Genomic DNA, 14,681 nt, shown 5'->3' with positions numbered 1-14,681 from the left:
CTGGTTCGAGCCTCGGCTCGAACACACTCACTGAGTTCAGGTCCTATCTGTGTCTTCAGTCTGCTAGGGGGATTCCTGGTCTGCGCAGGGAATCCCAATCCTTTTTTTTTCTTTTCTTTTTTGGGCTGTTGGGGCCTGTATTTACAAAGCTGGGACTATCTCCGTTGTCATGGCTACCAAGAACAACGCCAGCTTGGGGGAGAGCGGAGAGCCGATAAGCAAACACTCATTCATCCTTTCTCCTCTTTCGTTTCACAGCTGCTGCGGTGGGAAACGCTGGGACTTGTGTGGCTATGCAGTTTTTGCATTGTTGGCAACTTTTAAGGACCAGCCTTGAATTTTACACATTTGATAAGTGAAGCCTGGATATATAGTGAAGAGAGCTGGGATAATCTGGACAGAATCTGCAGGCTGCATCTCCAAATCACAAGTGGCTTTAGATCTGACTCTTACAGACAGGCATGCATGTCTCAGGGTGATTACACACTAACACATTGTGATTAATCACACACATTTGTATACATTTTATTAACAAGATAATAAAAAAAACACTATACAAAATGTGTTTTTGTGACAGGCCGCTAGTAACAAAGTGCTCTCAAGGTTAAATACACATACCGGTAGACATTGAGGGCTAGCAGGAGGGACCATGCGCTTACCTGCTGCTCTCTGGCAGGTAGCTCCATGCCCTCCTGGGTTTTAAATGCACCTTAGAACACACATGCATCAACACTACAATGAGCGGGTGGAGGGAGGTTTGGAGTCTTCTCTCACCCCCATTCTCTGCGACCTGCTGGAGCGGGGGGGGCTAGGAGGAGGAGTTGGCCGTCCGACTGCGGTCTGGGGTGTGGGGCCTCCCTGCTGCTGCGGAGTCGGGGCGGTCTGCCTCCCCCCACCGCAGGGAAAAGGGTAATACCACCTGGGTCTGGGTGCAGTTCCCCCTCCAGGGGCAAGGGTACCTAGACCCGGTTTGTAGGGTACGCTTGGGGAGTGTGATCGTGTGTACAGCGTCTCTTTATGTCTGTCTCCACGTTGGTTGAGTGTGGAGTAAGTGCACATGAGAGCATGAGGGTGGGAATGGATGTTTGTATATGTGTGTGCCTGTATTTCTGTGTCTATATGTCAGGTTGGGTGTCAGGCGCCACCTCTCTGGGGACATCTCAGGCCCTCCAAGGTTTGGAGGCCTATCTCCCCCTACCACCACTTCCCCTGCCAGTGGCGGACTCCCTCAGACATCGGTGCGTTGGTGGTTCTTTGTGTCCGGGGATGGGCGTCCAGGTACACACCGGCTCACTCCTTGGCGGCCGCTTATCGGGGCCTGGAGCCTGGGGCTCGCTCGGGCCACTTCGGAGGTGGGGTGCCCCCGGCCTCTCGGCCTGGGGCTCGGTCACTCAGGCACGGCTGGCTGCCGGCGGAGCTCACGGGCGCGTCACTGCAACTCCCCCTGGCTTCTGCTCCGCGGCTGCTGAGTGAGCCCTCATCTGGGACTCTCCTCAGCTCTTTCTGGGACAGTGGCGCGGCTGCCCCTCTGTTGGTCTTCCTTGGTCTCTTGTGTTCTGGGGGCCTCTGGATGTCTGGAGTTTTGATCTCCTCCATACCTGCTTCATGCCCTGGAGGACGGGGCTGTGGCCCCCCCCCCACACCCTCTAGCAGATCATTACATGAAGGAACCTTTTTAAAAAAAACAAGCGCATCCATGCTCACAGGTGTACACATGGGTGATCACACCCACAAACTACACCCTTTTTGGCTCCTACCTCAAAGCACACTGTGTTCTGTTGATCTTATGTGCTGCACAATAATGTTTAATATTTAGTATTTACTGTCATATTCCCATATATCATTGTGATGCTGTTTATTCTATTACTCTTTCCATCACATTTGTGGCTTCTTCTCCGCTGCTTCTAAGTGGAAATTGGTACATTTGACTTCACTACAATTATCTGACATCTTTAGTTGTTATTTTACAGATGAAGATTTGTGCTCATGAAACGCATGAAGTACAATTTTGTTTCTGTAGTTGATCAATCAGTTATTTGACTTGCATGAATTCAGCAACTATTATTATATGTTAAGTCTTTAAAAGTACTTACTGTTGATATTATTTTCTGTAAATTGTTCAAAATCATAAATGTGTGAGAAGCACTCAATCAGGGGCGACTCCAGCATCAAACCTTTAGGAGGGCTCAGCTCAGTCTTAATGTCATGCTTTTAGTGTTGCCTTCAAAAGAAATGTAATTTTTGGATGACCTACAGCAGTGTCTAAGAATAACAGATTTTAATATAATACATCAGCTTTACGGTGGTCACTTTACTTTAAAACCCGATGCAATGGCACAGTCATGTTGACAGTAAATTTCAAAAACAGTTTAAGAAAAAGCAGATCAGAGGAGAAACCTGCACGGCATTGTTTCAGTCTCTTAACCACATAGAGGCAGGTCCACCAAATCATCAAGTATTTAAAGTACCATTATACAATACAGACAGTTCAAAATCCCCCTGCGACTCCACGTACCTGCACAAGAAGCAAACTGGTAATAGAGCTGATTTTAAATGACAGCTTTTGAATTCATGCAAACCCAAACACTTTGTTGTGCAGACTCAGCACAGAGACTCGTGTACACCAATTCAGAGAGTGGAGAACAGATTTGTAGTCTGTCACATCAGTATAGTGGCATTCATCCTGTTCAAGTTTACAGTGATGTGAATGTTGCTAAATGCTATTATTCACATTAATAGCAGAGTGCTACTGAAAAGCACACAACGCATCCATTTAATGCATGTAGATGTTGTGAAAAATCCACCTGATCTCTGTTAGTTCCAGTCTCTCTGTCCGCGCTTCCTCTTTGTACTGACAATCACACACAAACATTTTATATTCAACTAAAAAAAATAACAAAAAAAATATGTATATATTCTTGTAATAATTATTTTAAGAGCAGTTTCGGATCATCGTTTGATAAGAGCATAGCACCCTGCTTAGTTATGAGCGATCACCATAGATGAATGTGGGCAAAGCAGAAGTGACATATATGTAGCCAGGTGGAAGGTCTTTATTATCGGACATGTCCCTGACTTTGACTTCATGTCCACTCTTACCTGTTTCTTATGTGTGCTGTGTTCCTCCATCTTTCTCCCTTTTTCTCCCCAGCCATGAAGTCTTTTGAATTTTCACTCAATAACAGCACCTTTTAAAGTTATTTGTTTTTATTTATTTAAACATATAGTAAAATTAATATAAAGTGGTACATGTTATGCACTACCTAAAGTGTGAAGTCACAGAATGATACTATTTAGTGCAGTTTTTAATCATTACCAGTCTTCATCTTAGAGCTTGTGCTCTTATTGTGCCATGATGTCTCCTTTTAAACTGTGTGGATATTCACCTCTTCTTCATCCTTCCTGTTCCTTTCACCAAACTGCTCACTCTTGTTCTCCTCTGATCTCACTTCCTGTTCTGGTTATAAGAAGAATGCAGTCAGCATGTGTCAAAGACACTCCCTTAGATTAGATATTTAACATTTTATTTATCAACTATTTTATGCACTAAATCAATCAATTATTAAACAAATATCATATTGTAGAAAAGCAAATAATAATGCACTAAGCAGTTTCATGCCACAAGAGCTAAATGGTCACTTCACTGTATTTATTTCCCACAAACTACTATACCTAGGATCTTCAAGTTTCCACTATAATTCATTAATCTGCAGCGACTGTAGAACATAAAGTATATTGACCTCTATTGCTTTCTTTATGACTTGGCCTGAATACACACACATACACATCTTTGAATAGCACAACAAATGAGGTAATTTTCCATGTGTTTTAATAGGTTTTAGTGATTTATGGGTTTTATGTATGTGTGTGTATTTTGGTCTTCAGTGTAAATTTATACAAACTGTAATTTTTTCAGATGAAAGATCCATTATTTAATGTTGCTTTATGTTGACTCTATGGAGAATAAAGCCTTGCATGAGTGTTGCTATTTTTAATTGTGGAGTGGAAGACCTACTGTACTTGTTGTTTAGTCTGTGATCTGAATGCCAAATTTAACCAAATTGAAAGCAAAGGTTACAGCTGGGATATTCCACACATTTGAAAGACTCATTGTGTAACTCAGATGTTTATGAGCTTTGATCACTCCAGCATAATAATTATCATGTAACTGCAAGAAGACTTAATGAAACTGAAACAATGCACCCTAACACAGGCATTTGAACTGTACGCTAAGGAGTGCATGAAGTGTACCTCTACAGCTGAAAAGAGTTTGACTCTATAATTTCTGGATCTACTGATTTGTTTCTGATGTATCTCTTCTTTTATTTAGCCTGTATTTGTATAGTGCTTTACTAGTCCCTAAGGTCCCCAAAGCGCTTTACACAACCAGTCATCCACCCATTCACACACTGGTGATGGCAAGCTACATTGTAGCCACAGCCACCCTGGGGCGCACTGACAGAGGCGAGGCTGCCGGACACTGGCGCCACCAGTAGGCAACGGGGGAAGTATCTTGCCCAAGGACACAACGACCGCGGCCGTACAAGCCGGGGCTCGAACCGGCAACCTTCCGGTTACAAGGCGAACTCCCAACTCTTGAGCCACAATCGCCCCATTATGAACAGAAAGATGATGAAATCCTCTTTATTTGAGAAAATGTCCTTAAACTATTTTTCCTCCTTCTTACTGAGTTTCCAAGCTACCTCTTTGTTAAGTGAATAAACTATTTGAACAAGAAAGATATCATGGCATTTATGATGATACTGTGTGTGTGTGTGCGTGCGTGCGTGCGTGCGCGCAGAGGGGAGGTCAAGACAGGAGCTCGCTGAGTTGACCTGGTACATCAAGTTTGGATTTCCCCAGTTATTGGTAAACAAAAAAGATTTAAACTTAAAAGATTTTGAGTTCATGCACACTAGAAAAAAAAATTCTCTTCATCACAATCATTTGTTTAAAAATATGGCTATTTTACTGATCTATGGTTATTATTAAAGAGGAAGGAAAGAAGAAGAGGAAGCCTGAGCCCAGGTTCTGTCCATTTTCATAACAAGTGACAGCACAGACATCTGAGCTTTTTCGTCATAAAGATTGTGATGTGAAGCATCAGCAGGTAAAGTGTCGTTAAAGTGTCACTTCAATAATGCTGCTGGGAGAAAGAAGTGTTGACACATACTAGTTTTGAATAAAAGGTTTAAAACACAAACAGTCGAATCCTAGGTGTTGCTTTTAAGCTTAAAGAATATAATAAGTTCTAAGACAATTCAGTTTACTTCTTACTGTCCATGTTGTGTTGTGGTATTTACTTTATCATGAATGTACGCTACTTTGTTCTAGCGACTGTAAAAAAAATAATTGTATTCATGAAATAAACTAGACTTTCACAGTCTGCATCTTCCACAGTTTTTATGCTTTTTTTCCACTCCAAGTTTGACACAAACCCACAGACAACCAGAGTTAACTATGTGAAGCAATCACAGACACTGTAATGGCTGATTTTTCTAATAAACACAATCAGGTTAACATTAAGGTTTAACATTGAAGGAGATTTGTTCCATAGTCACAGTTATACTTGTATTTCCTTTACTTACATCCAACACTACTATGTTCTGTTTCAGTCCAGGTGCTGGCAGTTTATCCTTTGTTGTTTGGACAAATAAGCTTAAAGCTAAACCTTCATGTTTTTGATGGGAAAGTTTGTTAAACCATTGCTCAACTTATGTCTGCATGAGAGCAGATAATTATGATGTACTTGTAAAAAGACTTGATAAGCAGGTCACAGCTGAATCAAGGGGTAATAAAAATAAGACCACGCGGTCTCAGCACGACTACACATGCAGTGGGTTAGCGCACACATTTGAAAGACTCATTGTGTAACTCAGGATGTGACCCCTTATAAAGGAGACAGAGAAGTTCTGTTGTTCAGTCAAGTAAAACCTGGTGAAAGCGCAATTCTAAGACTCTGGTCGTTGCTTAAGTGTATAGATAAAAAATCTTTTCTTCATACATTCTTTTCTTACTATATTAGTATAATCGCCAAATCGATCATTTAATATTTATCTCCTGAAACGATCTACATTAACTTTTTATCCCTAGAAATGTGTTTCCAGAGTCCCAGGTTTAGTGACTTCCTGTCCACCATCACATTAGCCGAGTAGTTGTCAAATTTGAGGGGAGCAGAGAAGATCAGACACCAGTCAGCAGGTCAGAGGCCATCTCTCATTTCACAAATCAATCACTTGATTTATAAATGGAACAAACACCCCATCAGACCAGGTAACGACCCATTATGAGACAACAGCCGTCTGAGAGGAGATGTTCTGTATCACAAAACATGGGAAACAAACAAACTCTAGGCATTCTGAAATATATAAAGCTCAACAAAAAAAGACAACCATATCAGATCCTGATGTAATTCATGTTGTTGTTGTCTTTATTAGTCATTTAAAAAGAGGTCCAGAAAAAGTGTCCAGGAAGAGATTCTACTATTTATGCAGCACTGCCCCCGTGTGGCCACAAAGACACACAACAGCTTCATTTCTCAGCCTGTTGCCTTCTTTTTCCTTCATGATGTAAACAGTGAATGAACCGAAAGAAGTCAACCCATAAACTGTTAAACTGATACAACAATCATGATGATTATGTAACAAGTTGTAGTTGACTTTCTGGTGGTCGTTTTGGTATACAATTTAAAAGCCATTTTCTTTTATAAATACACCATACACTTTGTTCTTGACCATTTCTTTTCCTCATATCCTTAACGGACAGTGGAGGAACACTACATCTAGCTTCTGTTTAACATTTATCCAGGCGCCCCCACACTGCACCTCTACAGAAACCAAGGGAGAGACAGACACACAAAGATTTCCACTTGAATCTTGATCTCAAAATAGAAAAAGTTTTATCACAAAATAATTACAAGAGCACAAATAAAAACTCGAAACCAAAGACAAATGAAATAAAAGGGCAAGGCCCTGCGACTGAACACAGCACATCTTGCACACCTTTAAAATTCACAAATTTCAGTTTTCTTTGTCAGTCTGTGGTATTAAAAAAAATCTCAACATGATGACCAATGTTTGACCTTTCACCTCTAGCATAGTTTTCTCTGGATTTCAATCTGGCCACTCCTGAAATGACATTTATCAGTGTATGTACAGCATCCATTTTTGGTTTAGACAGTCTGACACAGACCGTCTCCATGGCAACCTCCGAGACTCTTCTTTTCCTAAAAAAAAAAAAAAGTCTCTATATGACCACCAACAAACCTGTTACACCATATTTTTTCACCAGCTCACCTTTGCTGAAGGTTCTCATACAAATCTAAACATCTTTTGAGAAAGTCCACATCACTCTGATCTGTAATGAAAACAGAAAAACAATGACAACACCAGCAGAGGCCTCCGACATAAACCTGGCAACATAAATCTAGATAACTTTGCTTATTTATCTCTTAAAACATTCAACAAAGATTAAAAATTCTAACAAATATACCAATATAAATATATATTCCAGAAACAGGACATTCCAGTTAGATCCTCTCCAAACTTATACTGGGCAGCTCAGCCCATCATCCACTTTTACAAAACAGAAAGCCGCCTGATACAACAGCCCCAAAAGTGACAAAAATCCACCTCCAAAAAGCAAAACTTCTCATAATGGAAAAACAAAAAAGATTGTCAATCCTATCAAACACTTTCTCTTAATCTAAAGAAATTATTCCAACATCAAACTGTACAATTTACAAATAACTACCAAGTCTCTCATGAGAAAACTCTTGTTCACATTAGAGCTGTGTGGTACACAGTACGACTGATCCCTGTGAGTGATTCATTTCACAAAGTGTTTCGGCCTGGTGGCCAGTACTTTTGAAGGAAGTTAGTAATCTGTGCATAACAGAGCCACGTCTCCATTTCTAAGCAGAGACAAATCTCTGTTTTTTAGGGAGAAGAGAGAGCCCCACATGATGGCTCGATGCCAGTAACAGTCTTTTACAGAAGTCTGCAGGCAGCCCACCCTGTGCAGGAGCCAGCTGACCAGCAGCAGCACTAATCTCCTCCAAAGAAAAGTTAGCATCCAGGACAGCTCTGTCCTCAGAGCTCAGCTGAGGAAGCCCCTGCAGCAGCTTCTCCACTCAAGCTTTATTACTTTACTCCATCCCTAACATGGTGGTGTAAAAGTCCACGGCATACTGACCTGCTCTGCATCCAGGAAAAACCACTAACGCCACATAAACTACACTAACAACACCATACACAATTACACTAACTCATAATCAGCCTCACAACACACCACACATAAAAAAAAAACACAACTTTCAGCCAGACAAACCACACAGTCCACCAAACTCCCATCATTCACAAGAGAGAGGGAGAGATATAAAACGAGAGAGTTTAGTGGATGTGTGTTTGTGTGTGTGATACACACAATTTATGAATGTACTCTCCAATAAAGGTTATGTAGTTGATGAAAAGTGGGTTAGATTAAATGTTTACATTTCTTGTGCATGAAGTAAACTATAATATTTATATGTAAAATTCCACACCTACACCTGTGCGCCCTCACACTGCAGCACATTTTACTCCCCTGGTTGCAGAAACCATTCTATATTTTGTCACAGCTGCAAAAGAAGCTCCACTCAAAGAAACTCAAAGTTGATGGAGAGGAAGAGATTTCAGAACATGAGGCAGGAAGGTGGGGAGAGAGTGAGGCGGTATGGCACACAGGAAACGGTCGAGGGCAGACTCAAACCCAAGCTCCTGCAGTGGGAACTCTAACGTTTAGTACATGTGTCCCCACTCAGCCAGGTGAGATATAGCAGAACCATCAATTCAGAGTCTGACAGTAAGGGTGAAGACGAGCCTGACTGTTGGTCTGCTCCAAAACAAGCCCATAAGCAAGCTTTGAAATAATATGTTACAAAAGTGTGAAACTGCGACATGAAATTTGATTTGAAAATGAAATTCATCCTGATCAGGAGCTGTTATGATCTAAATGGTGTTCTAGATCCAGTAAGCATTCATTCAACTTGTATGCAGCAAAATTAAAAATAAGTTACCACATGTTGTTTTTTAATTTGGTAAATAATTGATAAAATGTTAAAAGTACTGGTCGTACCTTAGCCACATGTTTTTTCTGTGTCCTGAACTACAAGGTTTCTGGACAGGGTATTTTGCTATTATGTCAACTGTTCTTGGGGTAACTCTTCATCCTTGTCCTCTGATTGCTGTATTTGGGATTCCTGTTCGCTCACTTACACTTGATTCCACACAAAAGGATATTATAGCCTTCACATCCCTATTAGCGAGACGTCTAATATTGTTGCATTGGAAGTCTGTTAAGTATCCTACTGTTTCCCGGTGGCTTGAAGATGTCATGTTTTTTTTAAAACTTGAAAAAATTAAATATACGTTGAGAGGTTGCACAGCCAAATTTTTTCACAAGTGGCAACCCTTTATCTCTTATTTTGCTAGTCTAGAGGTATTGCCTGTTTAAATCTACTTTTGTTACTGTTATATTCCTCTAATATGTTTGATGGTTGTGTTGATCTGTGTGGGACTGGGGGGCGTTGTGGTTTGTTTTTTTTGTTTTATATATATATATATATATATATATATATATATATATATATATATATACATATATACACATACATACATATACACACACACTTAGGAAAATGAAGAAAGGTTGACTGTATTTCGGTAACTACTTACAGAAAAAGATTGATGAGCACAAAAAAAAAACCACAAAAAAAAGAAACAAACTTTAATTGTTTCTGATTAGAAGCTGTACAATCCGGACTGACTTTAACAAATGTGCTATAGGCTCACCTGGAAAATAGTGAGCTTTAAAAGACTGATTTTGTTCCAAAGGCTTGCACAGACCTCAACCAATCCTAAGGCTAATTAGCACGGCTAGAATTTTAAAAACATTTGTTAAATGATGTCATTGCTAACATATACCTGTTTTAGAGCATGGTGAGTAGCGAGAATGCAAAGTTATTGTTACCTCTAAAAAGAAAAATGTGAAGATGTGATATTAGCATGAGCTATATAGTATCTCCAAAAGTTGATTCTGTTCATCTGGACTTTACGTTTTGTGGGAAAAACGTTTCGTCACTCATCCAATTGACTTCTTCAGTCTCAGCTGACTGCAGGTTTCCCCAATCTTATAAACAGTGCATGTATATGGTTACCTGCCCCCTTGCAAAACTTTGCTAGACCCGTCCCTGCACAGTTACCAGCTGTCAGTAAAAAAGGATCCTGATGTTATTTGTCTCTCAGAAACAGTTCATAACTTCCCTTCAACTTATTCATGTCACCTAAAAGGTAAACCTGTTTCTCCATCACCTGTTCAGCTCTGATGATTCAGTAAGAACATCTCCTGGTTTCATCTTCACGTTTCCCTCTCACCATATATCCAAACCGATATCATGACCAGCAGCTGTTACAGCTGTGGCTCCAGCCAACATCAGCTGATACTAGAAAGTAATATTAAATAAATTCTAATAGCAGCTGATCAAGTTTTAACCTGCTGCTGTTGTTTAGAGCGACCACCGCTGGTTTCCTCTTTCTGGCTCGAAATGCACGATAAACAAACAAGAGAGAAAAGCGATCAGCTGATCATTGATCAGTTTCATCATTTAAGTAGCAACAGGAGAGAGAGGGAGAGAGAATGGGAGAAGAAGAGGCAGCTGGCCACGTAAAGACACAGAAGAACTCCAGCTTTGTGTATTTTTTTTTCATTCAAGCTGGACATTCAAGCACACTTTACTTTCTGAACCTTTTGTTCAGTTTCAGCAAGAGCTGGTTTTCTAAATTAACAGAGGCAATCCGACTTCGTTTGGCTGTGAAGAGTAGACCAGCACAGCTAAAAAGTCGTTCACACGCAGCAGAAGCAGGCAGAGCTGTGTTCAGTTTAAGAGAGAGGTTTTTGATACCTGAGAAGGAGTGCAGCAGCTCCATGGTGTCTGTGGCACAAGCAAGGTAACCATCAAGCTCAACTGCACTTTGCAGCCTTCTGGAGATTGGTCTGGAGAAGAATTCATCTTCATCAGATGACTCTCTTTGCTGATCCTCACTCTCATGCTCTGTCGTTTCAAGATGTTGTTTGATGTATGTCAAGGCTGTAATTGCAAGTAGATAACACAATTTTGTTATTTACATTTCAGTGATTATTCCTGAACACAAATTTAAAAACGGCAAATTCTCAAAAAGGATTGTTTAGTATTCGGGACAGACCATCAATAACTTACAATGTATTAGGTGAAATACTCACTTAAGCATGTGTTCAAATGTAAAAATACACAAAAATGGGATCACATGAATCCTTACCAGCCTCTGTTACATCTGCTCTGTCAGTCCAGGAAGTCTTGAACTTGGGTAAGAGGACTGCAGCTGCAGCCAACTCTGGATCCTCCATCATCGCTCCAAAACGCTTTTGAAGGCCATTTTGCAGGACTCTGATGAGTGGCACGCATGTCTTGCTTGATGTCTCCAGCCTGCTAAGTTTGAACAGTAGTTGTTGGATTACTGGCAGGAGCCATCCCATAAAGGAAGTGGACTCAGACTGAAGAATGTTTGAAGCTTTCACCAGTGGCTTCATGGTGGTACAGTACTCCCTAAGGAATGCAACTTCTGCAGGACTCAACCTGTAAGACACAACAACAAAACCCACCATGACTATAACAGGGATCTTCTGATTTAATATTAAGAGTCTGCTCACGTTTTTAACCATCCATTAAGGAAAATTCACAAGATTTGCAACCATATTGGTAGGTGTCCAATTTTACTCACATTTTCACCTTGAACTCCTCACAAATGCTCCTGATGGCATTTTCCCCCTTCTCATCAATGATGCGTATTATCCTTTCAATGGCAAGGTAGGTTGAATTCCATTGTGTTGCATTGGGACGAATGATCTGTAGTTCACACTTGTCCTCTACCACTTCATTAGCCAAATGAGTTTTGTTCCAAATGGCCTGGCATTTTGCAAAGCATGCACGGGAGAGCCTCTCGTAGGTTTCCTTCATGCTCTCTGCTAGGGCAGCATCAGATGTTGCCACAAGGTTTAGCAGGTGACATGCACATCGCTGATGAGACGGGAGTTGATACTCCAAACCAGAGTCTTCATCAAGAATTGCACTTGCCTCATGGTAGTCAATATGGTCAGTCAGGTCAATAGTTTCTGGGTCTGTTTCATCTTCAGCTTCATCTGCATCATTTTGTGCCCCAAACAGTGGATCCAACTTTGTCAAGGCCTTCCACATATCAGTTGTGGTTCTTACAACTTTGCCTCTAATCTTGTATTGGCAATGGATATCATCAAGCGCACCAGCAAGCATGTCAAATGTGTGAGACCCTCTCAATCTTTTGCATGCTGGTGCTGCAGATCTTCTTTCCAGGGACTCTTCCTCCAATGGCATGTGACTCCAAGGTAACTTTTCTGATGAGCTGACCAACAATCAGTAGTGGTAGCAACAAATTTGACTTTATCCAATGCTGCAACCAAAGTCATCTTCATGTGATCAGCAGCTTCACAGATTCTGGCACGGACAGTGGGTCTGGAGAGGACTTTGGCTTGAGGTTGTAATGTGGTAACCAATTCTTTGAAAGATGGCTGTTCTACCACTGCAAATGGCTGTAGACCCTCACATATGAAATTGATGACAAGCATGTCAACAGTTGCTTGTGGAACATGTTTGTTTGCAGCTCTCAACATCAGGTCTGGTAACTTGGCTTGTGTATTTGCTGAGAGCTTGTTTGGTGTGGCTGTGGCCTTTCGCTGACGAGATGTTGATGCCACAGTGATATTGTACTGCTCAATCTTCGATGGATGTTTCCTCTGTAGAGATAAATATTATCATACGTCAGGTTCATACATTACTTCATAACATCACTGTGATTAACACTACAGGAAAACATTTTTAAAACATCATTCAACTAGACATGAGCTAATCTTTGATTGTTTAGCATAGTATAAAAGAGTGGTGAATTTGGTCAAATCTTGCAGATATATTGCTGTATTTATTTACAAATGTAAACCAATTTTGAACGATCATTGCGAAAAACATGAATTTCTGTATACATTCCAAGTTCTGTAATCTGTATACTATCTGTAAAAAGAGTATCGACCAATGTATCAGTATCTAAATTTTTAAGTCCTTTTTATCAGTATCACCCTAAAGTTTTCAGTATTAGTCAGGTTCTAAAAATACTAAGAGAGCAAAATATGTGTATATAGCAAATGTAATTTAAGGAAAGGGATCACATACACAAAAATGCTGCCCATACAGCTAACAAATAAAAACAATCCACATTATGTTCTTTAAAAAAATATATCATATTGGGAAACATATAACCCTACTGATTAAGAGCCACGTCACTATGATAGACCTATATCAGGCCAATGATCCTGATCAACTGATCCATCAATCGGGCTCTGGTACATGTCAGCTGAGAGCTGGAAGATTAATTTGAGATGCAGCTCAGCACTGTGTTCAAATTTTGTTTTTGTTTTTTATATAGGCCAGCTGATTGTAGGCCTGTGAGTTTTAAATGACTACAAATTTAATTTATTGTAATGACGGTGGTTATCCAAATAATAAGCTAAAACATTCCTACGAATTTAGCTCAATTATGCATGCACACACGCACATTAGCTAGCTCCGTCTTATTTTAATATCAGGCTAACCAATGGCGGTGACAATATCTCAGCCAAACTAATAACCTTAACACACATGAAAAATAAGAAGGCAATATTGTACACGTATAGTTGTAAAACCTCTTACCTCAATGTGTTTTTTTTTTTTTTTAGATTAGACGCTGAAGTCTTGTAAGCTGAAATGACTGTAGAGGTCAAACAAAGTTTGCACTGCATCTGGACGCTGTCTCCTTTTCTCCCTCTGCACATGAAAAATTCCTCCAGGTATGGCCACGGGCACACGTCCTCCGTCTTTTCTACGTCGTTTTCATGGTTGACAGTTGTCCTCTGTCTCCATTTTGGCTTCTTTGTCTCCACATCTTCCGTCTATAAAGTAGTTTGTACTCCACCATGTAGCACCTCCAGACACCTGTGCCTGCTGCTGCATCAGAGTTTATTCTTTGCTTACGTCTTAAATTGGCCGGTCGGGATTGCACGGCTTTATTGGCTGCAAAAATGCAGACGAAAGGTTTGAATATTAATTCAAATTGTGGGCGTACTCAGTAGATTACATGGTGTAAGTTGTACTCAAGTATGAGTAAAATTACACACTTGAAAAATTACTCATAAAAGTACAAGTACCCAAAAAATCTACTTAATTACAGTAACGTGAGTATTTGTAATTCATTACTTCCACCCCTGACAGTAAATGACCATAAATTAACTGTAAATTACACTGCGGTGAGCTCCATTCATATCCGGTTGTTCAGTGATGACGCCACGAATCCTACTTCCGGGTCTAAAGTAGTCTGCGTTTAATATGGCTTTTGTGTTGTTAACATGTTTAATGTTATGTATTTTCTTCTATTTGATCTCAAAAGAAAGGGAGGTCAACAGGGATCACTGACTGTCAGTGATCCCTGTTGACCTCCCTCGGCTTTTATTACCGCTAATCATTTATTTAAGCTCAGTTTTTAAAACCTTAGGATGTAACTACAGCCCAGCCCATGCAGCAGTATATGAATGACTAACCTCGTATT

The 14,681-nt window shown here is 40.4% G+C and overlaps 1 protein-coding gene across 5 annotated transcripts; it reads right to left on the bottom strand.

Moving 5' to 3' along the window:
• Window positions 1–1,255: 1,255 nt before the first annotated feature.
• LOC309715169 (uncharacterized protein) lies at window positions 1,256–13,882 on the bottom strand. Of its 5 annotated transcripts, none has more exons than XM_082548037.1 (6): window positions 13,790–13,882; window positions 11,796–12,843; window positions 11,334–11,650; window positions 10,940–11,125; window positions 3,387–3,457; window positions 1,256–1,904 (listed from the first exon to the last, which is right to left on the bottom strand). In XM_082548037.1, exons 2-6 carry the CDS (start codon window positions 12,422–12,424, stop codon window positions 1,806–1,808), a joined length of 1,302 nt encoding a protein of 433 aa, XP_082404163.1. In that variant the 5' UTR covers window positions 12,425–12,843; window positions 13,790–13,882; the 3' UTR covers window positions 1,256–1,805. The 5 variants fall into 5 exon arrangements, with proteins under 5 accessions (XP_082404163.1, XP_082404164.1, XP_082404166.1 ...); XM_082548036.1 differs by lacking the exons at window positions 1,256–1,904; window positions 3,387–3,457 and adding exons at window positions 6,874–7,225; window positions 7,296–7,356; XM_082548038.1 differs by lacking the exon at window positions 1,256–1,904 and having other exon boundaries at window positions 1,929–3,457.
• Between the last annotated feature and the right edge of the window lie 799 nt (window positions 13,883–14,681).

The sequence above is a fragment of the Aulonocara stuartgranti genome (genome assembly GCF_965226115.1).
Source record: "Aulonocara stuartgranti genome assembly, chromosome: 10".
In the NCBI taxonomy this organism is placed as follows: Eukaryota; Metazoa; Chordata; class Actinopteri; order Cichliformes; family Cichlidae; genus Aulonocara; species Aulonocara stuartgranti.
Note: the sequence above shows the minus strand (reverse complement) of the source record. Positions and strands in the feature narration are given on the sequence as shown.